General features: G+C 41.7%; 1 protein-coding gene across 2 annotated transcripts; it reads left to right on the forward strand.

Annotated features, from left to right (window-relative positions):
* On the forward strand, window positions 1-26,000 carry DNAJC6 (DnaJ heat shock protein family (Hsp40) member C6). 2 transcript variants are annotated; one of them, XM_009278723.1, is made up of 19 exons: window positions 13-146; window positions 1,041-1,090; window positions 1,197-1,345; window positions 5,421-5,543; window positions 7,685-7,818; window positions 8,978-9,172; window positions 9,554-9,671; window positions 11,287-11,366; window positions 11,545-11,738; window positions 11,841-11,921; window positions 12,796-13,242; window positions 15,627-15,779; window positions 17,123-17,191; window positions 17,947-18,081; window positions 19,601-19,861; window positions 20,235-20,380; window positions 22,343-22,519; window positions 23,420-23,521; window positions 25,936-26,000. In XM_009278723.1, exons 1-18 carry the CDS (start codon window positions 13-15, stop codon window positions 23,519-23,521), a joined length of 2,748 nt encoding a protein of 915 aa, XP_009276998.1. In that variant the 3' UTR covers window positions 25,936-26,000. The 2 variants fall into 2 exon arrangements, with proteins under 2 accessions (XP_019327459.1, XP_009276998.1); XM_019471914.1 differs by lacking the exon at window positions 25,936-26,000 and having other exon boundaries at window positions 1-146; window positions 23,420-25,675.
* The last annotated feature ends 878 nt before the right edge of the window (window positions 26,001-26,878 follow it).

Consider the following 26,878-nt stretch of genomic DNA (forward strand, 5'->3'; position numbering starts at 1 on the left):
TCATCACCAGACATGGAGTCCAGCTATGGGGGAGGCTTGCTAGATATGGTGAAAGGAGGAGCAGGGAGACTCTTCAGCAATTTGAAGGATAACCTGAAGGATACCCTGAAAGATACATCTTCAAAGGTCATGCAATCTGTTGCCAGGTACAGTACAGCTGAAGCTACCTAACACAGGTAAAATCACTAGCTGCAAAGTGCCAGTCTGAGCTGCCATCTTAACTAGTACAGCACAACTTCCAGAGGAGAAAATCACAAGTGACTTCATTGATTCTGTCTCATAATTGGTATTTGGCCTCAAGGAAGCAGGAAAACCAAAGTAAAAAAATCTAAGCTTCATAGTAAGTGAGCATCAACATCCTGAAATCTGGAAAAAGCCCCCCCAGTGAAAGCGGAGCACTTGATCTCCGATTCCTTCATTGATTCCTTGTGGGGTCCTTCTACTCAGCCACCACTTGAATATTTAGTCACTGAAAATTGGCTCATGTTGTATGCCTTCTCTTTGCTGTGCAAGGAGACTATTCTTGCTGATTGTAACTGTTCCCTTCGCTAAAGCCACCTTTTGAGTTGAAGAAAGAGCTGAGGTAACTTTGCTTTGGTTACCTCTGCTGGGGTTGTCCCCTGTGCTTGGCATTCTACCTGCCTCTGAGGGATAGGAGGCTATGATAAATTAAAGAAACTTAATGCATGCAAGACCGCAGAGGCTTTGAGGGATCTGCAAAGTGGCAAACTACTAGAGATTTCTCCTGAAAACTGGCACTGAAAATTAATGACAAAAGGGAAAAGGGACCTTTTTTGCAAGCTTCTGCATCTAGTTAATTGCGTATGTGGAAGGAAAGGCTGGGTCACCATCTACAGGAAGCTATTTGCACCCTCTTCTTTAGGCATAACGACAAAGTACAAAGAATCAGTTTTAAGATCATTCTTTCCTTGTGTCATAAGCAGATCTTTGTGTGAAAACACTCTTCTCCTGGTTCCTCTAATGTGCTGCCTTCTGTAAACTTGCGCATAATGTCTGTCTCCTACTTTGTCTTCTTTTAGTTACACCAAGGGGGAGCTAGATATTTCATACATTACCTCAAGAATCATAGGTAAGTACTGCTTATCAGATAAATAAAACTTGTCGTATCCCAGGGTTCAGAAGTCCATAAACACGTTATGGTGCATGCTCAGCCTGGCTTCTTCTTATGTTTCTAGTGATGTCTTTTCCGGCTGAAGGTGTTGAACTGGGATTCAGGAACCACATTGAAGATGTACGGACATTTTTGGATTCCAGACATCCTGACCACTACACGGTCTTCAACTTGTCACCCAAGTATTATCGCAGTGCCAAGTTTCACAACCGGGTGAGTGTCTTCCGAGAGGTTAACAAGAGCAGGGGGGGAAACTTCTTGGGAAAAGGGGCACCAGGTCCTGTTTCTGTCTATCCTGAGTGTGGCAGAGTGTAAGAAGATGAAAAAGGAATTATAGATGTTTCTAAACTGCTGTGATCGTTTCTGGGTTTTAGTTGATGCCTGGGACCACAGGGATTAAAGAGATGGAAAGTTCAGTGCATAATGCTTGTGTTAGCCTGTGAAAGTAAGTGGCATTGCATTAATGTGCTGCTCTTGGCTCCTACATAGCTGTTAGAAGCTGCTGCAGAGAAATAAGGAGTAAAACGAAACCGCTTTGAAAGAAATTACCAATAAAAGAAGGTAGATTATTTTCACGTTGAACAATCCTTCAGTTGTGCTTTGATCAAGCAGGAGCCCTTAGCAGGCAAAGCACAGGACTGGAAACTGGATCTAAGGGGCTTTTTGGCTCTTCCACTAGTGTATGACTTTAAAAACCCACCTCCACTCTCTGCCCCAGTTTCCTTCTCTAAAACCAGAACAGGGTATGGGAGCATTGCAAGGCTCTGGTTCATTAATGGCTTTTAGAGGAAATCTCTATGAAGTACTGCTGTTGAAATGCAAGATTAGATCTAATCTTCCAGAAAACTTCCTATTCTTTCCCTCTCCCACAAGGGAGTGATGATTTTTTTTTAAAAAATGTCTTTTTTTTTTTTTTTTGTTGCCTTCAACAAAAAAGGCAACAGCAGTTGCCAGGCTTAACCCTCAGTCAGGGTAAGTGAATCTCATGCTGCATAAGCCTAATTTAATTTTAATTTGACATATAGCTGAATCTATCTTCAGCAACTGCTCTGATCACCAGAAATCACTAACTCACACTTGAAGCAAACTTCTCAGTGGCAATCAGTAGCCAGCCATTACCTCAAATATGAGTAAATGAATGGGAAAGACTAATTAAAAGATACCAAGGGCTCTGAATCTTCAGTCTTACTTGGTTCTGGTGCATCACTCTTGCTGTTGGTGGGAGGCGAAAGACAGATCTACTTTTGAAAGCCCAGCATTAAACATCTGTTGGTATATTGCTTGACCTGGCCATAACTCCTCCATCCCTTTTGCTTTATCTCCTACCCTACCCAACAGCTTAACAGATGACTTTGTATGTCACTCTCAAAGCATGACTAGGTGCTTTGTAAGCTATTGCCTTGACACACACAGGAAGAAAATGATGCATCTTTTAATAAACTATTGTACTTTCAAGTTATGGGCTAGGAAATACTGACTCCAGGTACTTTTCAGGAAAATGAAATGTGCATAACACAATACATCAGATCAGATGAAACACGAAACAATTATAAATATGAGGTTGAACTTCATATAAATTGGAAAAAAATACTAATGGGCTATCAAGGAGGTGAAATCCATTAAGAGTATTTTCTGGATGAGGATGCCAGATGAGCTGAAGTTTTGAGACGCACGCTTGTTCTTTGAAGTGGCAGGCTTTTTAATTCTTATCTTCTTTGAAACTTTTTTTTCCTAAGATCAAAGTAGGTTACTTTGCTGTGTAGCAGCACAGGAGGGAGATGACAGTTAATGTCCTGCTGGGCCATTTTCCCGCCCTGACGTGGCTGTGCAGGGCATGAAGCCCCAAGTGCCCAGTCTATTGAGGAGAAGAGGGGACTATGAACACTAAAAGTTGCTGCTCAAATCTGGTTGTGCTCTGTTCTCCTCCCTGCCTCACCTCCCTGGCAGGAGAGAAGAGCTCACGGCTGCTCAAGGAAGTGTGAGCAGTTTGAAAACATGCAACTCAAATATAGCGTTAAACAACAAAACCAAACTTCAAAGTCCCTGATGGGTCACATTCTTGGCTGTTGCTGCCCTACTGCTAAAGTAAAACAAGCACTGGCTGCTTATTTCCAAAGCTCTAGAAGAATTCCTGTTACTTTTCTGTAAGGTTGTCTTTCATGAGTGGTGGTGAGGTTATGTTTGAAATAAATGAAATGTTACATAGTGCGTATTTAATTTCCTAATTGCAAACCAGCAGGCAGATGTGTAATTATAGGCAAAGTAAATATATAATTATGGACTGTTGGGAAATGTATATTATTTACTTGATAAGTGATAATGGCTTTTCCAGATGCTTGACAGTGTGTTGTCATGAGGTCTGTTCAGAAAATCGTCAGTGAAAGGGTCACTGGTCATATTTAATTTTAACAGCCACTTGGAATCTGAATTGTGTTTTAGTGGTCTAACTGCAAGTGAATCTTGCAGTGCTTCCAGAAGCCTGCTGCAACAGTAGTTGAGGCTGGGAGGAGAAGACTTTCGCTTGATATAAAATAATTAGCATGATAATATAAAATAATTAGTAATATAAAGTAATACACGTCACTTATGGCATCAGTACTCTGGCTCTATTAAAGAATTGAATAAATGTTTATGATCACTCTGTAATTCAGATTTTATAATGGTCCCATAACTGCAGCAGTGCATACACTGTCAGGTTGGTGGAACAGAAAGCTAACGCTGGCTGTTCCTGCACTGGGGGTTACTGCATAGTGAACCTTTGGGTGTTTTGTGCCCCCTTGGCCCTTCCTGAAAATGCACAGAAAAGGAATAGGCAAGGGAAAATCAAGTGTATACAACAGAAGGAATGAAATAAACTTCAGCTCTTGAGACAGGAGAAGATGGGGGATGAGGATAATGCTGTAGAGAGGATAAATAGGGAATGGTCATTCACTGCTTTCCAAAGCTTGAGCATGGATTGACTTACTGGGTAGCTTCTACTGTGCAAACCTGCACTTGCTCACCAAGTGCACAGCCAAATTTCAGGATATTGTGGAGACCAAAAACTTTTATTTGGTCTAAGTGAAAATCTAAAAAGTGATTAGACAAATATCTAATTAGATATTAGATTAGACAAAAATCTCCCAAATGATAAGCAGAGGTCTGCTGGCTCAGAAAGGCTGGCAGCAGGATAGATGTGCTGGATTAGGCAATGCTGCCTGCTTGCTCTGTCCCTGTACCCTCTGGGTGTCATTGGAGCTGTTGTTTGAGATAAAACACAGCTTGATAGTTCTCTGGTTTGAGTCGGGATTCCTGTTTCTGCTATAAGATGTTGTGCAGGTGTATGTAAGAGAGAACCTTAAATACAAGTTTTATGAAACCTGGAGCACTACCGTCCTCTGAGAGATGAAATGGTCAGGTATGGAAATCATATGGCTATATAAGAACATCTGGGCAAACCATCTCCTTCCTGCCCCCGGTTCTCATTAAGCAGGATCCAAATGTTAGCCAAGAGTGAGAACCAATTCTTTGTCTGAGGACAAGCCTTATGACGTTTCTCCTTTAAATTTCTTCTAGCCAGAAATGCCTTTTAAAAAAGATATTTCAATTAAAACCAGATGAAATGGAGATGTCTGTAGAAGGCTATTTGATGTGCTGTTTGAGACTGCAAGGACTGTTCTTGAGATAAGGGTTATGACTCAGAACTAGTACATCAATGAATAGTAACTAGACATACTTTAGGATTTGTGGTTTTTCAGCTCTAAGAAGTTATTCATTTTTCTGGCTCATATCTTAACTATACTTATTCAGATATTGTTTTTTTAACAGAAGTTTCCCTTTCATCAGTCTAATATCTGTCAGATAGGGCTTGAAAATCCTATGACACAAAATGACTGAGAACAACAGATGCTCAGTGCCCTTGGAAAATCAGAGCCATAGTTTTTAGGGACAAGTTTTACAAAGGCTTTAGACATAGCAGAAATCAATGTGCTGCTGCAAGACTGGAGTGTTATGAAAGGCTACTCAAGATAATCTGACTTGCAATGTAAAATTTTTAAAATGTATAGTCAGTGACAATACATCAATATTATGTTATTTAATTGAGAATTCTTTTTTGTTTGTCTCCTCATAATTCTGCTCCATGACTTTCATGAATTATGCATGAGAAGAGATGGAGTAGGTTTCAAGTACATAACTCTAGGTTGTAAAAAGAAAAGAAGTACGTTTCTTGGCAGAAAGCATTTGTAGAAGCAGGTATTGCTTAATGCTCTTATGAAGCTGCCTTTTGTTTACTGTGCGATTCCTGCAGGTATCTGAATGTAGCTGGCCAGTACGACAAGCGCCTAGTCTGCACAACCTCTACGCCGTCTGTAAGAACATGCACAACTGGCTACAGCAGAACCCCAAAAATGTGTGTGTCATCCACTGCATGGTAAGTACACCAGAAAGTAACCACATTTTTAGACTTACGAGTCATAAGTCGTATTGCACTTTGCATGTCTAGAGTCTGTGTACAAGGATGGTGACAATTTCTAAAAGAAAAAGAAATGTAATAAAATGAACGCCCATAGAAAGGGACATCATCTTCCATGTGCAGCTACATAGCTAAGCTGGAAGACCTAACACTGAATGAGAAGCAGGAATGCAAAGCAAGAGAGGTCACAATTGTTCTAGCAGTGAACTACTAGAGGTGACGAGTAGCAAAAAGGTTTGAACTTCACCCGAGAACTGACTGTAAGGATTGTCAGCCTGTTATGGCTTTACATTTTATTATAAGTAGTTGCAGGACAAAATGCAGCCTCTAGACTGAAGGTTACCGATGGACACTGAGGAGAAAACACATCGTTGGGAATTCTGTCGAACTGTGAAACTGAGATTGTTAAAGTCTCTTGTGGTCACTACTTGTCAGGCCTGGCTGAAGAAGTCCAGTTGCCTTCTGCTCCTCTTTGTGCACTGTAGCTGAAATGGTTGCTAAATCCCCCGTAAGGGCTGTTCAGTACTGGGCAACGTGTAGATAGGATGCATGAGAGTGGTGTGATTCTGTATGACTAACTTGCAGTTTACCCCATACAAACTTTAATATTGACAGTAATGCCCAAAAGGAGAGTTCTGGTTTGCTCCTGGAGCCTAAATTAAATGTGGGAGGCTGTCAGCTCTGATCAGCATAAACTGGAAGGAATGGGGGAAATGACTGATCCCAAACTGCGCCTTACATATGAGTCTGGCGTTTCTGCCTTGCGTAGCACAGCCAGTGGCTATGGGATATAAATTCCATTCAAACAGAGATGAAGGCGTGCTTGATGGCTTCAGTCCTGGAAATCTAGCTCAAGAATCAAATTCCTTTACAGTCCTTTGAGCAATGAATATCCGAATAATGCTACAAAGGACAGGGAGACCTTTTTAATACTTTCTAAGGAGTTTCCAGAAGCCCACTTAAGTTTATATGAACCTGAGAGATCTTTTCAGAGCAACTGGCAGGGTCTAAACCTTAAAAAAGCAAATAGCCTGTTAACCTCGAGCACGTGCTCAGGCTCAGCAGGTTACTGGGGTCTGGGTCAGCTGTGGTATGGCAAATCCTAAAGTATAGCTGGAGTGCCTAAAAGGTGCCTGAAATAAGTAATTGCAAGGAGCCTGTATAACTTTTCACTTGTGTTTCAGGCTTTGAGGGTGCCTGCCTGCCTGATGGGTCAGTAGGTTTCCCACTCCTTCCTTGTAAATGAGCCTTGACTTCTGGGATCTTCTGTCACTTGCTGAGCAGGCTCTCGTACCCATTGCTGCACCATGAACATGCATCCAAAACTAAGCAGGCATCAGACCTGGATTTTGGTGGAAGCTGGTGGAAGGACTTTTTCTTTTTGTTTGGCTCACCAGAGCTGGGGTATGATCTGTATGGCTCATCATCTCGTATGTTCCTGGGTATAGCAAGGACCCAGGCCATGGGGGGTACTTTGATTCTTTCCTGCTCTTTCTGTATTTTTGGTCTTTTTGCATCAGTCTGACTCAGCAAACATACTTCCCTTCATTATCACCCTAAATAAAATGTAGACTTGTTCAGGAACAATCTGTAGGTTGAGGGCTCTGGAGCTGTTTGGGTGAAGAAGCCTTGGGCTGGATTTTTTTTTTTTTTTCTGTTTATGAACTCTTCTGGGTTAAATTTCTATTAGATGACTGCCTGCAGCTGTGGGACAGGTGTACTGTGACCCCTGTGGTCAGTTCCAGGCTTATGTTTGAAAAAATTATAATATTACAGCTTGGGACCAGCCATGAAACACCAACATTTATAGACAAAATGTACTTCTGGGCTTTCGAAACAAGTCTAAACCATCCTCAGCTTTGACTGCTTACTGGATATTATCTTAGCTTTGATCCAGGCCAGTGCCGCTCACTGAAGTCCTAGGTATTAAACAAATGACACAGCACTGGAAATTCCTCATCATCATGCAGTCTTAATCCTAGTCTTTCTGGAGAGATTATTTTATGTGATTTAAGGAAGAGTGGAGAGTGTTCTGCTGAAATTTAAAGGCTGTCTCTGATACTTACACATTTTTCTCCCCCTGCCCCTTTTCTTAACAGGATGGCCGTGCAGCCTCAGCCATTCTGGTCAGTGCGATGTTCTGTTTCTGTCACCTCTTCTCTAATCCAGGCCCTGCTATGCAGTTGCTGAACACAAAGAGACCTGGAATTGTACTGTGGCCATCTCACAGGAGGTAGAGTATACTGGCTAAACGCTATGCAAGCAAGCTATATTCCTCACACTAAAAACTGCCTGAGTACCTGTTGTCTGTGTTTTGGCAATGTGTTCCCAGCCCCTAGGCTGAGATAGGCATTCAGATTTCACTTTGTTCCCCAGAAATAAGTGGTAAAGTGGTGATCAGGCACTGGAACAGGTTGTCCAGAGCGGCTGTGGGATCTTTCTCCTTGGAGTTCCTTGGCTGGGTATCACCCCCAGCAGCATAATCCAGTTCTTAGATACAGCTTTGAAGTTGGTCCTGCTCTGAGCAGAGGGCTGGACCAGATGATCTTCAGAGGTCTCTTCCAACCTGAATTATTCTATGCTTTTATAAAATAATACATGTGATCTGAAGGGTGTATATGCTGCATGCCCCAGTCTCTCCACCCAGACCAGCCTGAAGGTGCTGGCAGGAGGCAACAAACTGAAAACTCCAGAATTCCTATTGCAGCATGAGCAGTACTCATGCATTAGCCATGGTACTTAGCTTTGATGGGTCTTTACTGATATTATGGCCACTTCAATTTTATCCACATTGATATAACAGTAATGGAGGAACAAAATCAAACATTACAATAGCTTTGCTCACTAGTTCAGGAAAGTTGACAAACCTGTAGTTAACAGGGCCTGGGTGAATCCCTCTCCCTATGTCAGCTTCATCCTTACAGGAGTTTACACTGTAAAACTGTCTTTTTTACAATTTCCATTAAGCAGAGGAAAAGCTGCCTGTCAGAGCAAACCAAAGATATAGCGTTATGTGTGTAATAATAATGATCTTTCAGTACATGACTAACAAAGTAATTCATCTGCTATCTGCACGTAAAATAGAAGGCAAACTTCTACCAGTAAACCAGAAAAATCATTGCTCAGCACCTTCTCTCCTAAAAGGTGAGGAGAAATGATCTTCAGCTCAGAGCTAAAAGCTAACTTGCTTCCTCTCGAGCTCCAGTTCTTGTAATTAAACAGAAATAGGAGCGTAGATTTTGTGTCAGCTGCAAGGATGCTGGAGTACATGGAAGCTCCAGTCCTGGAACTGTGAATCGCACTTTCACTGGATTTCAAGGTAGACTTCAAGTACAGAAGGAAAATTGGTCACCAGGGATGGAGATTTCAGTAATGGCTTTCTCTGTCTACAGATACATAGGATACATTTGTGATCTAATAGCAGACAAGCCCGTCATTCCTCACTGCAAACCACTTACTATCAAGTCAGTCACCCTCAGTCCAGTCCCCTGTTTCAACAAGCAACGAAATGGGTGCCGGCCCTTCTGTGACATTCTCAGCGGAGAAACCAGAATCCTTACCACTTCCCAGGAGTATGAAAGAATGAAGTGAGTTGCTGTGATCTCCTACCATCCTTTAATGCAAGGAGTTTAATGCAAGGAGGCTTTCGTTTTGCTGTAATGTGTCTTTAATATGTGGAGTGCATATATTAATTGAAAGTTGGTGCCTAGCGTTGAAAGGAACTGCCACAGTGAGTCTGAAGTTGTCATGTGGTGGGATACCTTCATAGAGATAGTTCAGTGCTGTGTTGGTTTCCCCTGTGAAATGTTTCTGTTTCAACTAAGCCTAACATTAAGCAGAGGGCTGAATGCACCTTCTGTTTGCTTGGCCTGAATGAGGTGATAGCTTTTATGTTGACATTGTTGATGGGTGGTAATGGCATTATGGAAGAGAGCTTAACTGTGGATTTCCTTCTCTTCCCCTCAAAGAGAATACCGTGTGCAAGAAGGGAAAGTCCTAATTCCACTGGGAGCCACTGTCCATGGAGATGTTGTTGTTTCTGTCTACCATATGAGATCAACCATTGGGGGACGCCTTCAAGCAAAAGTAGGAGTTTGTCTAACTTCTCTTGCATGATAGAGGCAATGTAGCTAACTAAGAGGTGGCTAAATATGGGGTCTAAGAATGCACATTGCACTTGTGATGAAAGTTTCCTTACTTGACAGTAGACAGCACAAATTTGAGCAGTGCCAAGTGAAAGCAAAGATCTGCATATGGAGAAGTCCATGATGCCTCTGGTATCTCTTTATGGAGATGGTGTCTACTGGTAGGGTGTAGGATCCTTCCAGCTGATGTAGAAGACAAAAACCGTCCATCAGTAACCAGCTCAGGGCAAACCACAACCAAAGCCTCTACCTACGCACTCTAAGAAGATGGAAGAAGATTTTCTTCTGCTCGAATTAGAATGACTTACTGAGCCATCACTCCTGCATGGTGTCTGTTTTGCTTGCTCTTGAGCAGCCTTCATCTTTTCTGTTCATTAGGGCAAAAAGGCAACTTGTGTGGATTGGTCAGTCATGGGGATAGGAAAGACCATTTAAGCCGCAGACTGGTCAGACAGCCACTCTCTTCATAGCCAAAGAGCCTCTTAATACTAGCAGATCAAAGAAATGGGAGACAGTGGAAACTGGGGAGAGAGAACGGAGGGGTGCTGGAGTGAGCACACCCTGATGTCTCCTTCCCATAACATAGAAGCAGTGCTGAAAATATGTATTGGCCTGTGCTATTCTAGGCTTTGAGACAGACTTTAAAATGCTGTTCTCTGGCTCCTGTAATTGCAGAAGAGGAATTTGGAAATGCAGTCTGTTCAGACTAGAAAACTTGGATCTGCAAAAACTGAATCAGTAGTTGTCATACACTAAATTGCTCCATTAACCTTTGTAGTGATGAAGGTTAATTGGCTCACTCAGTGAAATTACCTCTTTAAATTGTAGTGACTTAAAGCACAAAAAGTGAGGGAAGAACCAAGTTTTGTCCCACCTGCTTTGAGTACCACCTCATTTGCTCCCTGCAGACGGGTGCTGCATGGCTGGTCAGGCAGAACAGCTCCCAGACTCCCACAGCTAGCTGGGTATGGTGGCTGTGTTCTCAAATGGTCACTTTTTCCACTGATACTTTAATCTGGATCTCGATAATTTTCCTGATGATATGTTTGAAACCTTAGTATTCAAGTTGCAGAGTGACCAATGAATGTTTTTCTCTTATTAATTTGTTATTGGTGCTGTTTGCTGTACAGATGACACTTTACCAAAGCCTCTACTGCAAGTGAAATGATCTTATATTTTCCTGGGGTACAAACCTGTTGCTCCAGTGTATTCAGTGGAAACGGATATTGGTTTCATTTAAGAGCTAAAATGTCAAGTAGATCCCAGAAATGAAGACAAGCAGGGGATGAAGACATATTCCTGAACGCTGTGAAGGCAATCCATGGTGTCAAGGCAGCAGCAGCAGAATTTAAGGCAGATAGAAATATTTGGGTTTGAGAAGGAAAAGCTCTGCTTTCTGTAGAACAAGCAGAATGAATTAGTTTATATAGCAGTTATAATTAGTCTATGTAGTAACTGGTAGTAAGGTAGACTTAACTAACTGTCTAAACTAAAATAAATATTTTAATTTAATGAATGTAAGCACTTGTTCAGTCTGGTGCTCTGTGTTTTTTCAGATGACCAACACACAAATATTCCAAATTCAGTTTCATACTGGATTCATAGCCCTGGGAACAACTACGCTAAAATTCACCAAGTGAGTATTTTAAGCTGAACATTAATCAAACCTGAAGCATAAAAGCTTTATGAAGGCTGAAGGAGAATATTCACAGATGAAATGTGAAAAGTCTGTGTGCATGCATATATTGAAAGACTTTATATAGCTTTGCAGAAATATCCTTTCCTCTTTAACTGAACAACCCTTGTCCATTTAGGCCTGAACTGGATGCCTGTGACTCTCCAGACAAGTATCCTCAGCTCTTTCACGTTATACTGGAGATAGAAATACAATCTACTGATAGACAAACTGAATTAACTCCCCCATGGGAGAACTTCACGACAAAAGACATCAATCCAACCATTCTCTTCTCCTCTCATCAGGAGCATCAGGACACTCTTGCTTTGGCAGGTAAGAACTGCACAGGTTTGCTCACTTAATTTACCTGCTTACCTGCATGCTGAACTTTGTTTTGCTTGATTTTATTTATTTATATGGTGCTCTGTGCTGCAGGTAGAGGTCCCACTGATTCACCCCAGGATAACATAAGAAATGTTGGACAGAGTGCATTCTTCTCATCTCTCAGCTGGCAAGGTACGCAGACTTGGTGTTCAAAGCAAAATCTGCTTTGAACAAGATAAACAACTTTTTTCCCCCCATCTCTGGAGCACAGAGTCAGGCTGAAGGATCTGATTGTAACATGTCTTTCCCATTAGATCACAGTGTATTGCTGGTCACACCCTTATGTTGCAACTGAGTGGCATTAATTTCCTACAACATCCTCTTCAAACACTGCCTGCTTGTGCCGTATATGACAATTATTGACATTGTTCTAGTGTAAAGCTTCGCCCTAGGCTTCCTTGATGCTAAAACCAAATTTAAGCTGTTTTTTCCTAATGTTGCACTTTATATATAGTGCTATGAGAATGTAGCACTGAGAGTGTTTGTCTGAGAGGCCATTTGATAGTGCTGAACACCTTGAAAATCTCATGGCGCTGCCGAATGCAGCGTTCCTCCTCTGGCATCAGCACCATGCTAGGTAGGAGCCCAGCATAAGAGATCCTTGTGGGCACAGCTAGGAGGGTGGTTTATGTCCCTAGTCCTTTTCAATGAGCCTTGTTTTGCCTGGATTTTGAGGCATGGCTGGAGATCATCCTGGATCCTTGGTCCTGACCCAGAAACTTGTTCAGTTTGCATCTGTAGGCCTTACACTTGCTGGCTCTTCAGGCTTGAGGAGAGTCAATTAACCTCTGTCTGTGTTTCCTGATCAATGTAAGCTGGCTTCTTACAATACAGACCAGCACAGACTTTAAGTTAATCTTTGCAAAGGACTCTCATTTTAAAATCCAGCAAAATGCTGCTGTGGTTTTCTCAGTAGCCTTTTGTTCTGCATGTAAGCTGATTTTTATGGGACCTTTGTGATGACAAAACTAACAGCTACCTAATTTTATTTTTAATCATCATTTAGATCAGAAATCTGACAAAAGTAGCTCTCACCCCACCTCAGAGGATCGAGCAGCGTTGGTGCATGAGGAAAGCGAACAGTCAGATGACGAACTCTTGTCCCTTTCCAGTCAGCACAGTAATGCCAGCGGGGACAAGCCTCACGGGACACCAAAACACAGCAAAAAGCAGCAAGAGCCTCCGGCACCACCTCCGCCTGAAGACGTGGACCTGCTGGGCCTGGATGGTAGCCCTATGAGCAAGAGTTTTCCCTCGCAGCCCACTGCTGCCCCCTCTAACTCAGACTTGCTGAATGATTTGTTTGGGGTTGGCGGGCCAAGTTCCCAGAGTCAAAGTGGACAGCCCGCTGCTGAGGAGGTCTTCCATGTGGGGGGACCTGGATCTGTGCAGTCAACTCCTCGGCGTTCTGCAGCTTCAGCATCACCATCCCCGTCCCCAAGGGTAGGAGAAGGTAATAGTGGCTATGTCTAGTGTGTGACTCGGTGGGGCACATGCTTTGAGAATCCCACCTGGGTGATCTGCTCTGGGCTGCTGGATTCCTCTTGGGTACACTCATTTCATGAAAATTAAGAGCTGCGAGGGATCTCAAGAGGCCAGCCAGCTCCTCTACTCTGAGACAGGAGTTGGTGCATCTTCACAGTCAAGAACACAAACCAGATTATCTAGTTTGTTCCCTGAAGTATCTACTGGAGCTCACCCAAGTGTTTGGCTGGCTCCTTACACTAACAGCCACTGGAGATCATCAGTTTTGCTCTTACTTTGTGTTCAATAATGCATATGAGGAGCATAAGTATTAATTTAGGGAAAAAAAAAAGCCTCTTAGGTTTTTGGGTAGACCCATAGCAGTTTGAATTGAACTTCTTTTAACTTTAGGGGGTTTGGAGCTATGATGCTGGTCCTGGACTATGAAATATGGCTACACTGTTCTGCTGTTTCTGGCCTTTCTGCAGACAAAGATAGGCAACACAAGAAGATCTTTTGTTTCTTCAAAGACAGACTGAGATTAGGCTGGCAGAAGGAGCAGTTGAATAGATATTAGAAAGAGAGATCTTTTGGAGGGTTAAGTGAACGGAGGAGACCAAGTGAAAATCATTTGTAAGTGAACAGGTGAAGAGCCCAATCCAAGTTGCTCAGATTCACTGAGGGCCTCTGGAATAGGTGGTCAGTTTTGTCAAAGGCAAAATGTGAACAAGTGGCCTGATCTGACAGCAGGTCTCTGTGCACCACACTGAGCTGCACAGCCTTCCCGTGTTTGGTTTGGCCTAATCCTTTATGTTACAGTTTAAGAGCTGACGTTGTCAACATGTACCTGATTCAAAGAGGACAGTATGCTTACTTAACTTTTTCTCAGCAACTAGTAACTTAAAGCATTTGCAACACCTGCCAACTTTCTTGTACCGAAATGGTATTTTTTCATTTTGTTAAGGAGGCGCAGGCTTGGGTGATGCTGGGGCTGACACCAGGAGCACCTACCACAGGATGGCCATGCAGCCAATTTCTGAAAGCTCTTCTTGAGTCCTCATTTCTCAGCTAGGTTAAAAAAACCTGTGGGCTTGGGGAGGTTTGTCTGCTAGTACACTCAAACACCAGATTTGCTATGGTGTTTTTTGAAGCGAAAGGGACAGGAGCAGTTATAATCTCCTTGTATCGAGACTTGCGAAGGGAGGGAAGAGGAGACTGAGGATTGGAAGCAGGAGAGGAGAGAAGAATACAAGTTTCAGTGGAAGAAATTAGGCTGCTTGTATATGGAGAAGGTTCATCTTGCTGTGGCTGTTGTATGCTCAGTCTGAGAGCTTTCACCTGGGGGTGGGAAGGTTGTACAGATATGCACCTCACAAGGCAGAGGTACAGCAACAGTATCAGGAAAAGATTTCTGGATATTGTTGTTGAGCAGTATAACAACAGGAGTGGTATGATGCTGCTTTGCAGAGGCCAGATTGGTGCTTGAAAGGGAGAGGAAAGGTATCACACAGTTGAATTGTCCCAGGCCAGGAAAACAAGAGTAAGAGCTTGGGAGATAAGCGAAAACTGGTAATTTATTAAGTATCCTAAGCAATGAGTAACAAAAATAATGATTAGCATCATTAACACAATGCATAGTGTCTCAGGATTGTATCTTTCTTACAGAAGTGTATATATTGCATCTCTGTTCAAGATGCTATTTACCTTAAAATTGTTGGTAAGTAAGAATTTGAGTGACTTCATAGGGATTTCCTTTGTTGGTTGGGTTTGTTGGGTTTTTTACATGAAAGACAGTAAGCTAAACAAATTGATTAAAAATGGAGTTTGAGAATTAACTGGATTTTTGTAACAAGTGATGCTATGTAGGAAAGATACCGGTTATTTTCTAAAGCTATTTCTAAAAGACGGTCCTTTTACCCTCAACATGTATAACCTTTGACAGCCTAAAATCATCTTGGACTGTGTTCAGCTCTTGAGAGGAAGCAGGAATTGTGCCAGGGTGCTAACTGCAAGCTCCAGGCTGTCCCTGACCATCCATTTATTTATTGGCAGTATGTGCAAGTTGAAACTTCATCTGAAGTGTCTAAGTGTCTAAATACTCGCTTTGACTGCTCCTAAATTCAGCCCCTCTCTTTGGAAAAGACAGATGGGATCAACAAATGTGTTGCCATGACCAAGTTATGTGGCTCTCTATGTCCCCTAGCATTTGGCTAGGGTACTGATATTTTCCAGTTGCTCTCTCGCAGTTGCATGCTGTCTCCTATTTGGTATCTGCAGGTATTAGGTTTTCTTCTCCACTCACTGGTGTCTTTTCCCTGAAACATGTTCATTGTACAAGTTAATGATTTAGTTTTCTCAAATATGTTTTTACAGCAACTGCCTTTGATCCATTTGGAAGTAGCCCTAAGCAAGCTGGTCCAGACCTCCTAGGTTCCTTTCTTGGTTCATCAACTGTCCCTGGTGATCCTTTCCTTCAAGCAACAAGAAGTCCTTCACCAACTGTGCACAGCGATCCTTTTCACATGGGTAAGAAAGTGAGGCTATTCTAGTCTATTTAAGTAAACATGAAATGCTGCTTTTAAATAATGATGGAGCTATTAAGTACAAACTGATGCTTACTATAAAATGACTCTAAACCACAGAAACCCCATGAAACAGGAAAGAGCTTTTTGCCTCTAGACTTAAAGCATATTCATAATTTGAAGTGTGGTAGGATGAGACTTGTTTTGCTCAAGTCTTATACTTAATTAATAAGCTATTTGTATACATGAGAAAAGAGACCATGAAGAATGTCTGCCTGCATATTCCTGTGGTTATGAGGTCTCGTTTGAACCAAACTACCATTAATTGAGCTAAATAGAGCATGACATATTAAGCCTGCTAGATAAAACGCGTCCTTTGGTGATTTTAGTTACAGGCATCTGCTTTCTTTAGATCTGATAGTAATCCTGGCCAAATTCACAGTTGAATTTGACTCTCATTTGAAGAGAAGGAATTTTTTTTTTCTTTATTGGACATTTTTCTTCTCTTACTTTGTTTGAAATGTCCCTTAGTTTTCCCCTTCTCCCCCTGTGCCAAAATTTAATGTTGTAACCTTCTCTGAAACACGTTCAGATACAAATTTGTTTGTGTCTGATCATCTAACACATGTCCCTTGGGTGCAACAGTCTCGCTGGAAAGCCAAAATGACAAAGGAGGGAACTAGTGTGCTGCTGGCACTGCTCGCATCCTTGCTTTGCCAAACTCGGGTATTGGATATTAACTCTGTGAATAAGATGGTTGGGTCACACTTGGAGCTGGCTGCACTAATGACAGGAATTTAAATGGTATCCCAGCATGATGGGGTATTAAATTACAGTGCTAGTGTCTACAGATAATGAACTGCTGGCAGGGTGAACTGCATAGATGTACAGGCTTTATTTGATACAGGGTTAGAAGAAGGACTGTGTGTGTTCTTTCTGGTTTACATCTGTGTGGGCTGTTTCACTGTATTTGTTTTCTCCATCCTTGCCCTTTGCATGTAGAGTATTTCCTTGGGTTGTGATGTATTCAGAAACACTAAACCCCATGTGTTATTCTGGTGATAAGGCTTTTATAAATAAGTATATAAAGCCTCTGACCAAAGCCACCATAAAATGAACACCATAACTCTGCGTCCTTCCCCACTTACCTCTGTATAGTATGAGATCAGAAATAAACGTTAAATTTGTAATGCCCATTGTGGGGGAGAAGTTAACTTCTAATTAGCAAATAGTAGGTGGACACAATACTGTCTCTCCTGCTGCTTGCCCCCTACTCTTCCTAGATGCTGGATTATGTTGGTTTTGCTCTACTAGTTTGAGAAGTTTATGCGTAATCATTCTGCTTAGCTTCTAGCACACCAACAGTTTCCATACAACCAGATGTTTCCGGTGGTTGGGACTGGCCCAACAAACCAGGTATGTATCATAAAAATTCAGGACACTTAACAAAAAACCCTTAAGGAGCCCTGAGAGAGGAGAGGCAGATGGAAGATGCTATCAGCGACTGCAGAGAACAGATTCCCTCTTTCTGCTGCTTAGCACTTTGACTAATACAACAAAACTTCAATCAGGATTTTAGTTAGTCTCATCTCAATGGCAGCAGGTATGCTGCCTGTTGTCCTGGTCTCCCAGTCATCCAAGTGAGGATCTGGCTAGAGACTACCAAACTCTTTCTGTTCAAAAATCTGAGTTTCCTTCCTCAAGAAACCAGGGCCTGAAACAGAACAGGTGCTCGGTGAGGATGTGCATACTTGTGTTTCATTCCAGTGTAGAGCCAAGAGAAGGACCTGGGAAGTGCTATGCACTCCTGGGATGCCACTAAATAATAGCATGATTCTTTCTAATCTTGGGAGAGTATGTATGTCCTACCAAAAGTTGCTTCCTGAAGGCTTCTAGTTCTTAAAATATATCCATTTGTCATAATTACTCTGTCACCACAGACAGTCTAGGGAACATTCTTGTTGCTGAGCCTAATTGTGAGTGGGTGTGCAACTAGTCTGGGCCAATGCTGAGTTGAGACTGCTTAGGAACCTGACAATAGTACACTTAATTTTAACAGCAGCCTTCTAACATGTGACTGAGCACTAGGTAAGAGCTGCACTCATGTAAAATAGGGATAAAAACTGAGTTATTTTTTCTTTTTTTTTTCTTTTCTTTTTTCCCCCTTTAAGGTGGCCTAGGTGTGGGAAGTAAGTCAGCTGCCACCAGTCCTACAGGATCCCTCCATAGCACTCCCACTCATCAGCCTAAACCCCAAACACTGGATCCATTTGCTGATCTGGGGACTCTTGGAGCAAGTTTAGCAGGTTTGCATCCCTTATTTAAAAAAACAAACAAATAATTACCAGCTTGCTCTGTTTTAGAGAAATAGGATGAACCACCTGGTATGTGACAGAGAGCTCTATGGGTCCTCTCAGCCTGCCTGCATGCCAGTGCTGCTTTCAAGTTTTTCCTCTTGCCTGATTCTCTGTAAGTTCTCACAAATCTATGCTTTTACTGATCCTCCGTCAAAAAAACTGTTAGCAACTTGTTGGGACCTTGGTAGGCTATATGGATTGCAAAGCGTAACCTCTATCTCGTAAGTCTAAACAGGCTCTGGCTAAGGATGCTCTGTGTTTAACTCCGACTGGAGAACTGTTGCTACAGACCTTGGAGCAATGCCTGGGAGGAGACTTTGGCTCTTCAAAGCTACTGGGGTCCTTGAGGAATTGTTTCCTTCTAGCCTTGACTCATTTTTGTCCTTTGTGAGGAAACCTGTGCACCTCACTAATCTGCCTCTAATTTGCAGTACTATCTGAAGGTGGAGTCTGAACCCGTTTTCATTTGCGCCTGGCTACAAAGGACTGTTTGCTTGACTGCTTAGACAAGCATTTTCTCCTTGTTTTATCTCAGAAAACAATCAGCAAACCCTCAATCCCAGTGTTAAAAAGGCAGTTCTGACAAATTATTTAAGTTTTCCTTAAAACCCAGTAATTCTGGCTTCTCTGACTCTGGTAAATAGATTTTTCTTCCCTTTGTCACTGCCCTCAGCTCTTTGCAAGACATTGTGGTTTTATCTGATGTTTGTTTTCTCCTTTGCGTCAGTACCAGCATGGTTCTGGAATTAGGTTTCCCAGTTCCCTCTGCTGGATCACTAGCTGCTCTGCAGGAGCAAAATAAAAAGTATGCCAAAACCCATGTCAGAACCATCGAGGTGCTTTTAAAACATGTATTCTGTAGCAAAGTTATGGAGTTTAAAAACAAATGACTTGGCATCCACAGGATATTTAACCGCATTTTTGTTGTTCGTTACTAAGTCAAAAGCACTTGATCCAGTTTCCATGACACGTTTCAGAGCTCAAAGTTGACTGTGGATGTTAGTCTCAAATAATAAAACATCAGCACTGCGTACCTCCCACCACAAACTAAGCCAGAAGAGTAGGCCATAAAGTAATAAGGTGCTGAAACACACAACTCTGGGATAGTATTACATCAGCACAGCATAAGGAGATACTATTTCAACATATGTCAACTTGATGTTGCCACCATAACACACGGCAGCTCTGGTTCCCAGTTAGCTGCACGTAGCTTTCCCTGCATTTCCTCAACGAGCCGCTACTCCGATTCCTGAGCAATCTTGAAAGGCAGGTGCTGTCTTTTAAGCAGCTTACAGAGTAGTGACAGGAAAGTTGAAGGGCTTTGCTTGGTGTTGCAAAAATAAGTTTGTGGCAGAGCTGAAAATAGAAGCCAGCTGCCTGGGGGATTTTGTTTAGGTTCCCTTTTTGGAAGGCAAGTCAGTATGCCGTTGCTAGTGCCCACCATCATTCCTTTCCCCATACTCTGCAGGTGGCCCTTCGTTTGCCAGTAAACCGACCACGCCGACAGGCATGGGTGGAGGATTCCCCCCCTCGCCGCAGAAACCCTCTCCCCAGCCCATGGGCGGCAGTGGTTGGCAGCAAGGAGCTGGCTATGGCTGGCAGCAGGCACAACCCAAGGCCCAGCCAAGCATGCCTCATGCCTCTCCCCAGAACAAGCCCAATTACAACGTGAGTTTCTCAGCAATGCCGGGAGCACAAAATGAACGTGGAAAAGGACCAGCTAATGTTGGTAAGCTTTTCAGAGTTCACCATCCAAAAGGTTGGCTCCTTCTAATATTGCTTTAATGCTCAAACACCTTAACTGGTTAGGGTCTAAGCAAGTAAGTCATGCTGATCATTTGATTATGTATAAAGTTCTACAGTAGTTGTCCTGTCCTAGAGTCTAAAGTGTGCTAATATTTAGGAAATCCTGTATTCCAAACGGGCTTCAATAATAATAATTCAAAAGTAACATTAACCTATACCTTTTTTGTGAGAACCTGCGCACTCATTAGCACTGGGAGATTGTTACAGTGATAAGTGTGGGGGGTGGCTTGGGTAGAAAAGCAGTGTTAAATAAACCTGTATTGTGATAACAACTTCAAATCTTTTTGTTTTTCAAGATTCAAAACCAAAAGTGTCTGCAGATTTTGAAGATCTATTATCTGGTCAAGGTTTTAATGCTCACAAGGACAAGAAGGGCCCCAAAACAATAGCTGAGATGAGAAAAGAAGAAATGGCTAAGGAGATGGACCCTGAAAAACTAAAAGTAAGCAATACTCTTGTTTATGCTCTTACAATCATTCAACGTGTCTTTTGTTCTCATCATGCTGGAGGCTGCTTGAAACACTCCCCCTGAAAGGTGGAGAGGGTAGTAAGCCACCAACTGTCCTGCATGTGAGGCAGCTGAGCAAATCTTTCAGATCACTTAGTGCCAGAAGCTATCCTCCTGTTTTAGCACTTACTTTAGTGCGCAGCCTCCACAGCATTGCTGGATCCCAAGGACCATGTGGTATCTCTCACACTTGCTTTCCATAAAGTAGGTGTCTAAACTTGATAGCATCATAAAGTGCTGGGCTCCCCATTCACATGCCAGACAACAATGAACTAGTGTGACCAGAAAGACAAAGTCATAAACTGCAGGTGTTGGGGAAAATCTGGAAGAATCTCCACTATTTCATCAGAATGAGAGATACAAACTTACCACTTTTTCTAAGTAGTAAAAACTCTGTTGTGAAATAGCTTCTTACAAATAAGCCAGATAAAAGAGCAGTGACCATCTCTGCCAGTCCTTCTGCCAAACCCAGGTTTAGGTGAAATGAGGGATGTTCTCCCCATGATGAGATTGCCTTAGGGCAGAAAGTGAGACCTTCCTGCGGTTTGTTCATATAATAAATCCTCATGTCTTTCCTGGAGATGTGAACATCCTTTAGAATAGATTTAAAACTCCAAGGTTACATTTCTGTCCTAAACCAGGCTGTGGCAAACAGTGGCTTGCTCAGTGTTACTGTCAGGGCTGCCGGTCTTCCACATCACTCCAGCCCTGGTTAGCAGGCACAGCTAATTGAACTAATCCTCTGTCTCATTAATCTTGCCTGCTTTGGAATTCTCTCATCTCTCCTCAATAAATTGCCAAACTACAGATCTATTATGAAGGGAACGAAATTCAGTCTGTCCCGCTCTACATTTGAAATATGAAACCACGAATTATAATTACAGAAAGATACAGAAGGATACAGAAGTGAGAGGAAAAGCCCAAGCAAAAGCCAAGCAAACTTCTAGAAAACAGAATGAGTGAATTTTCTTAATTTTTTTTTTTTTTAACCTTTGGAAAGTGTGTGCCAACAACCATGCTGAACACGAACGTCAACCACTTGTAACCAAGCCGGACAGCTGTCAGGCTATCGAGTGTGCAGTAGTTTTCCCAATTCATAAGCTATACAACTTCTGTGATTCATGTGGTACTACTTAATGTGTGCAACATTTTCCCCCCCAGCAAGCTGCCGAATCACTGAAGCACCCAGCTGATTCTCCCTTCCCTATACAATTCCCTTTGCTCTGATGCATTTTATTTCATTGAGTCACTTCAGTTCAGCCTGGAACTGTTAAATCTATTCACGCTTTGGTTTTCACGTTTACTTCCCTTTCTTTCTCCCCTTCCCCAGCCATAGGCTAAGATGGCAACCGCTAAGGGGGACAACATTATCTAGGAAAGTGGACTGCCTATTGCTTTATTTGACTGCTGGATTGCAGGTAGCAAATAGGCACGTGGAGAGAATTGAGGCTTCTGACTTTAGAGATTAAAAGGATTTGTATTGAAGCCAACCTTCAACATGAGTCTTTAGAAGACTTAACTCTAGACATGCACAAAAGATAAGATACACATCCACAGCAGAGTTCTAGTCGAGCTTACTTTAGGTATGTGATTAAGCCTGCTGAAGAGCCACACAGTTAAACATTTCATTTTTCTTTTGACTATTCCATCTAATGACTGTTCATAAGCGTTACCAACTCTATTTTTAGCAGGGATGTTGCTCAAGGTGTGTCTTAACTTTCAAGCAGTGATGTGAAAATTAATGACAAAGTAGACAAATATCTTCCAAATGTTTTCTAAAGCTTGGAAAGAAATGTAAGATGCTCCTTGGAGGCATTGCTATTCAAATGAAGAAACTTTTTCCTACTGGAATATCTAATGTAAGGTGTAAATTGAGACTCACATTCTTCTCTCCAGGTGCTGGAATGGATTGAAGGGAAGGAGAGAAATATAAGAGCCCTGCTGTCTACAATGCATACAGTCTTATGGGCAGGGGAGACCAAGTGGAAACCTGTTAGTATGGCAGATCTTGTAACGCCAGAGCAAGTGAAGAAGGTCTACCGGCGGGCAGTGCTTGTCGTTCATCCTGACAAGGTAAGGTTTTCCTAGTTTCACATTGTTCAGAAATTGTCATTGTTCTCTTAATTATAAAGTGTTGAATGTGATTGCTTAATTTATTGGTGCAAACAGCTTTGTAGAAAGTAGTAGTTCAAGATTTTTGCCAGTTTCTGAAAGGTGAGAACTCTAACTACTCCCAGCCCCAAGAGTGTGTTTGGTACGTGCTGCTCCAAGCAACAGAGGTTCAGATCTTCAGCTTTTGTCACCCTCGCTTTGACTCTAAGCCATGCTGGTGGTGAACAACAGTCCAGAATATTGTGCCTGCTAAAGGAGACGAGGGTGTGATAAAGGCATATGAAAGGACAAGGGTCTTAAAATCAAACTTCTAAAATGGAAGAATCAGGTTATCTGATTTTCCAACTTGTGGCTTGTGGTCTTGCTGCTTACACTTGCCAGCAAGAGTGCAATGACACCATCTGGGAAACCCTATGGTGATGAGTCTTCCATTTTTAAGGAAGTGGAGGGCCTGAGAGTTTCAGGGCAATGGGCAAGGCTTGGGAAGTTGTGGACTGCCCAGAGGCTTGCAGGAATCCTGCTTTTATCAAGGAACTGTCAGGTGGCAGCTCTTTCCCTTCAGTGCAGGTAAAATGCCTCTTGCAAAGCCTAGGTCAAATTTTTTTGCCCTTGGGACTGCAATGCCTTATCACACTTGGGGGGTTATCAGCTCTGAGGAGCAGAAGAGCTGAAGAACCAATAAATTCTTAAGCTGTAAACAAGGTAAGCAGCCCTCAACAGTAGCTTATTCTTGTCAAAGAATAAGGGAAAACCATTTGTGGAAAGTGAACAATAACTGCTTGAGAATCTAGCTGCTCAGATGTCAACTTTTTGTAGTCTGATTTGGTAGATGTGATATCCCTCTTTCTGTTTCTATTCCAGGCTACTGGGCAGCCATATGAACAATATGCAAAGATGATATTTATGGAGCTAAATGATGCCTGGTCAGAATTTGAAAACCAAGGACAAAAACCCTTGTATTAGGTACTTTCTCAGTCTCCACTACAGACCTGTGCTAGTGCTTATATAGTCTCTTGTCACAAATGTCACAGATCAACCAAACTCTGGCTGGAAATTCAGAAGTTTCAGAAAACGAAGAGCCTAATACTTATCATGAAGAACAAGAGAAAGGTTTCCTTATATTTGTATCAAGAATCGTGAGCTCAGAGGAACTCTAGCCACCTGGCTTGCCCTATGCAAGCCACGGGGTTACAGTTTCTTGTAACTTTTGTATTTTTCGTTGGATTCAAGTGGGGCAAGAGAGAACACATTCTGGGAAAAGGTGGAATTGTTCTGTCTCTGACACAGCATAGCTGGTGAATTTCCTACTTTTTTTGTGAGGCGTGATATGGTAACACTTCAGTTGAGTTCAGTAACTGGTGATGAAGCCCAAACTTCGATGTACTTTCTTCCTAGGTTTGGATCAAACTTTATCAAATTTAAGTACTCAGATGTGGTTTAGGCACACTTCTAACAGTCACCATTTGCTGCTTAATTGCTCATATAGTATAGTATGCCTGAATAGAGACAAAGCTGAATCCTGGGTTAGATCAGTGTGGCAGCTGACTACTGCTTTACACATTAATACTGTACTTCACCGCATAGTCCAGCAGTGAAATGTGCAGAAGAAATTCCTCAGCATTATAGAGCAAGTGTCTTTTAAAGCAAACAAGTAATTGATGTTAAACAGCACCTTGTTGGTTTGTTAAATAGCAGTTCTGGGGGAATAGGGAATTGGGGGGGAAGGGTGAATCCACATCTGTGAAAGTGAGGAATGAGCATGTACTGCATTTCCCATGAAGTTCTCATCAATAGCTTGAAACCATCAAACAAAAGACATATCAACAAACTAAAACTCTGCTATAAAGTTTTGGAAACTTCCCAGTCTATAGGTAACACTTTCCCTCCTGAGGATTCAGAAGCCTTTTTCCAGCCCACTTGTGTCACCTCTATGCCTTTATCAGCTCCAGAGCACTTGGCAAAGGCTCTTGGCAGAATGCAACCTGTTGCAACTTCACTTTTCAGACCACGGTGTACAAGCTGTCGTGTAGACATCTGTGGACCAGGTCTGATTTTTGAGGTAAATACAGTGCAAACTGATTACCTTAAAAGTTTATATTGGACCAAAGCAATAATTTCACAAGGAAATATCTCTGACGCTAAAGCTGAAGCATCTTTCCTAGTTAAACAAGTTATGCTCTTCACCCCTAATTCTGGCATTCTCCTTTTGTAGAATAACTAAAGCTAGCGGTTTATTTACCAACATGTTGTATCTGTATTTGAGCGTTGAAAGGGCAGGTATATTCAGAAGATGGGCAGGAAATAATTTGTATTTACTGCTTAAGGAACAGGTTGCCATCCGATGTGAGCCTTTAAAGCTGGTGGTTTTTAAAGACAATCCACTTGTTACACTTACATTTTCAAGTGGCAAAACTTTTACTGCAAAGACAGTGTGTCAAAGTACATTGCTTTCTGTATAAAAGTCATCCTTTCGTTGTATTGGTCCATTATTTACTACCATTAATTGAAAATGTGAAACCAACACATAGGTCTCCTTTTATATAAAAGACCTTAAGATAATAGTAACAAACTGGATGTTATTTATTAATGTTTTGATCCAGTATGTGCTTGTCTTATTTAAAGAGATAACTGGAATGTGAATCATGTTCCTGTGATTTGTTGGTTTATTGTTTCTCATTCACATTTGTAGATATTGTGACCTATGCCTATATAATAAAAAGGATCTCATTACTACAATGTACTTTTTTAATAATGAAAACTACATTAGCTTTGTATCGAGTTTGTCATGGCACATAACTCTGGATACTCATACATTCACAAAATACAAATCCATCATTAAACTTTATCTACCAAAAGAAACCCTACCCCACTTAAGCTTTGATTACTTCCATCACTGATGTTTTTATGGATGCATGAAAGTATTAGGACGTATGTATATCAAAATAGTTAACTAAAAAAAAATTTTTTTCTTGTCATATCTGGTAGTGACAGAGGTTATCAATGTTCAGGTTTACTGTTTGACTAAATTATTGTAATTTTTGTAAATACAGTATATACTCAATTAAATTGTGACTGGTCTAAAACATTTGTATATACATTAAAAAGCTCAAATTAACATATTCAGGTATCTTTTGTGCTTGTGGGGAAAAAACCTCTACCTTCTTGCTTTAAACACAGTTCTGAGTAATTTCTCTGCAAATGCTGGATAAACAACAACAAATCCATGTATGTTAAATGGAAACTTCTTTTGTCTATACAATGTCTTACATGTATGACTAACACCTTTTGCTCTAGTGCAGGGTTGGGTGGGACCTGTGTGGTACACATAAAGGTAACCATGAATTACTTGCTCTAGAGACAAATACTTTTTTTTCTAGAGCTTTTATTTCCTCAAGAGCAAACAAGCTACATGAAGAAGCCAGTTCCCATTACTGCAAGCAGACTGTAAGAACAGTAAGGTCTTAATTTAGACATTTGCAATGCGAAAAGATGCAGCCTTTCGTGCTTAAGAGAAAAACCCTTCAACCCAGCTGAAACAGAAGATGGTAACTTAACTTGTTTCTACCTTTTGATTGTTTGGACAAGTTAAGTCGGGGGTGTGTGTGTGTGTGTGTATATATGTATTTATTGTAGCTACAAAGCCATTTACATTAGCAGCAGCTGTACCAAGATGTAAGCTTGTATTAAAACTCCTACGGGTTTTTTGCTTGTTGATGACAGCCACAGGATTTACAGTATGGGAGGGTACAGTGAAAGTGTCTCCATATCATTTTCTGTTTGCATGCCTCGAAATAAGCCCAGAAATGCTGAGCTCGGTAGCTGCTTACAAATTGTGACCAGACCACAAGGTTAACATCCTACACCAGCTCGCGTGATACGGGTGGTGTGCCTCAGCCAGTATCAATATTGCCTCTTAAAGTGGTCACTAATGCTGTGTGGTAATTCACAGGTTGGCAAGACATTTTGGAAACAATTCGTCACTTCCTATTCTTATGCTACTTATGCTTCAGAGACTCAGAGCCAAACAAGTCAGCAAATGTAGCACTTAGCTAAATGCTTCAAGTGAAAATTTTGTTGCTTAAGCCTGCTGTTTTAATTAGGCAGCCTTCTTGGCTCTAAATCATTTAAAATTAATAATGAAATTGGGAAAAAATCTGTATCAGAGAAGATATGAAACAAGAAGAAGAGCCAAAAGGCAGAGATGGGAGATTATCTAAAGAAAATCTCCCTCGGCAGGTGTATCCAAAGGGCTGTGCAAAATCTCCCACAAAAAGGCCGTTCTTGGGTCAAAAATGGAGTCCTAAAAATCTAAGGCTCGAA

This window comes from Aptenodytes forsteri, unplaced genomic scaffold (assembly GCF_000699145.1).
Source record: "Aptenodytes forsteri isolate BGI_AS27 unplaced genomic scaffold, ASM69914v1 Scaffold290, whole genome shotgun sequence".
NCBI classification, from domain to species: domain Eukaryota; kingdom Metazoa; phylum Chordata; class Aves; order Sphenisciformes; family Spheniscidae; genus Aptenodytes; species Aptenodytes forsteri.

Coding starts and splice junctions, on each gene's coding strand:
- DNAJC6 (XM_019471914.1), top strand. CDS start 13: ATGGAGTCCAGCTATGGGGGAGGCTTGCTAGATATGGTGAAAGGAGGA. Junction 1,091..1,196: donor CATTACCTCAAGAATCATAG/GTAAGTACTGCT, acceptor TTATGTTTCTAG/TGATGTCTTTTCCGGCTGAA. Junction 20,381..22,342: donor TGGACCCTGAAAAACTAAAA/GTAAGCAATACT, acceptor TCTTCTCTCCAG/GTGCTGGAATGGATTGAAGG.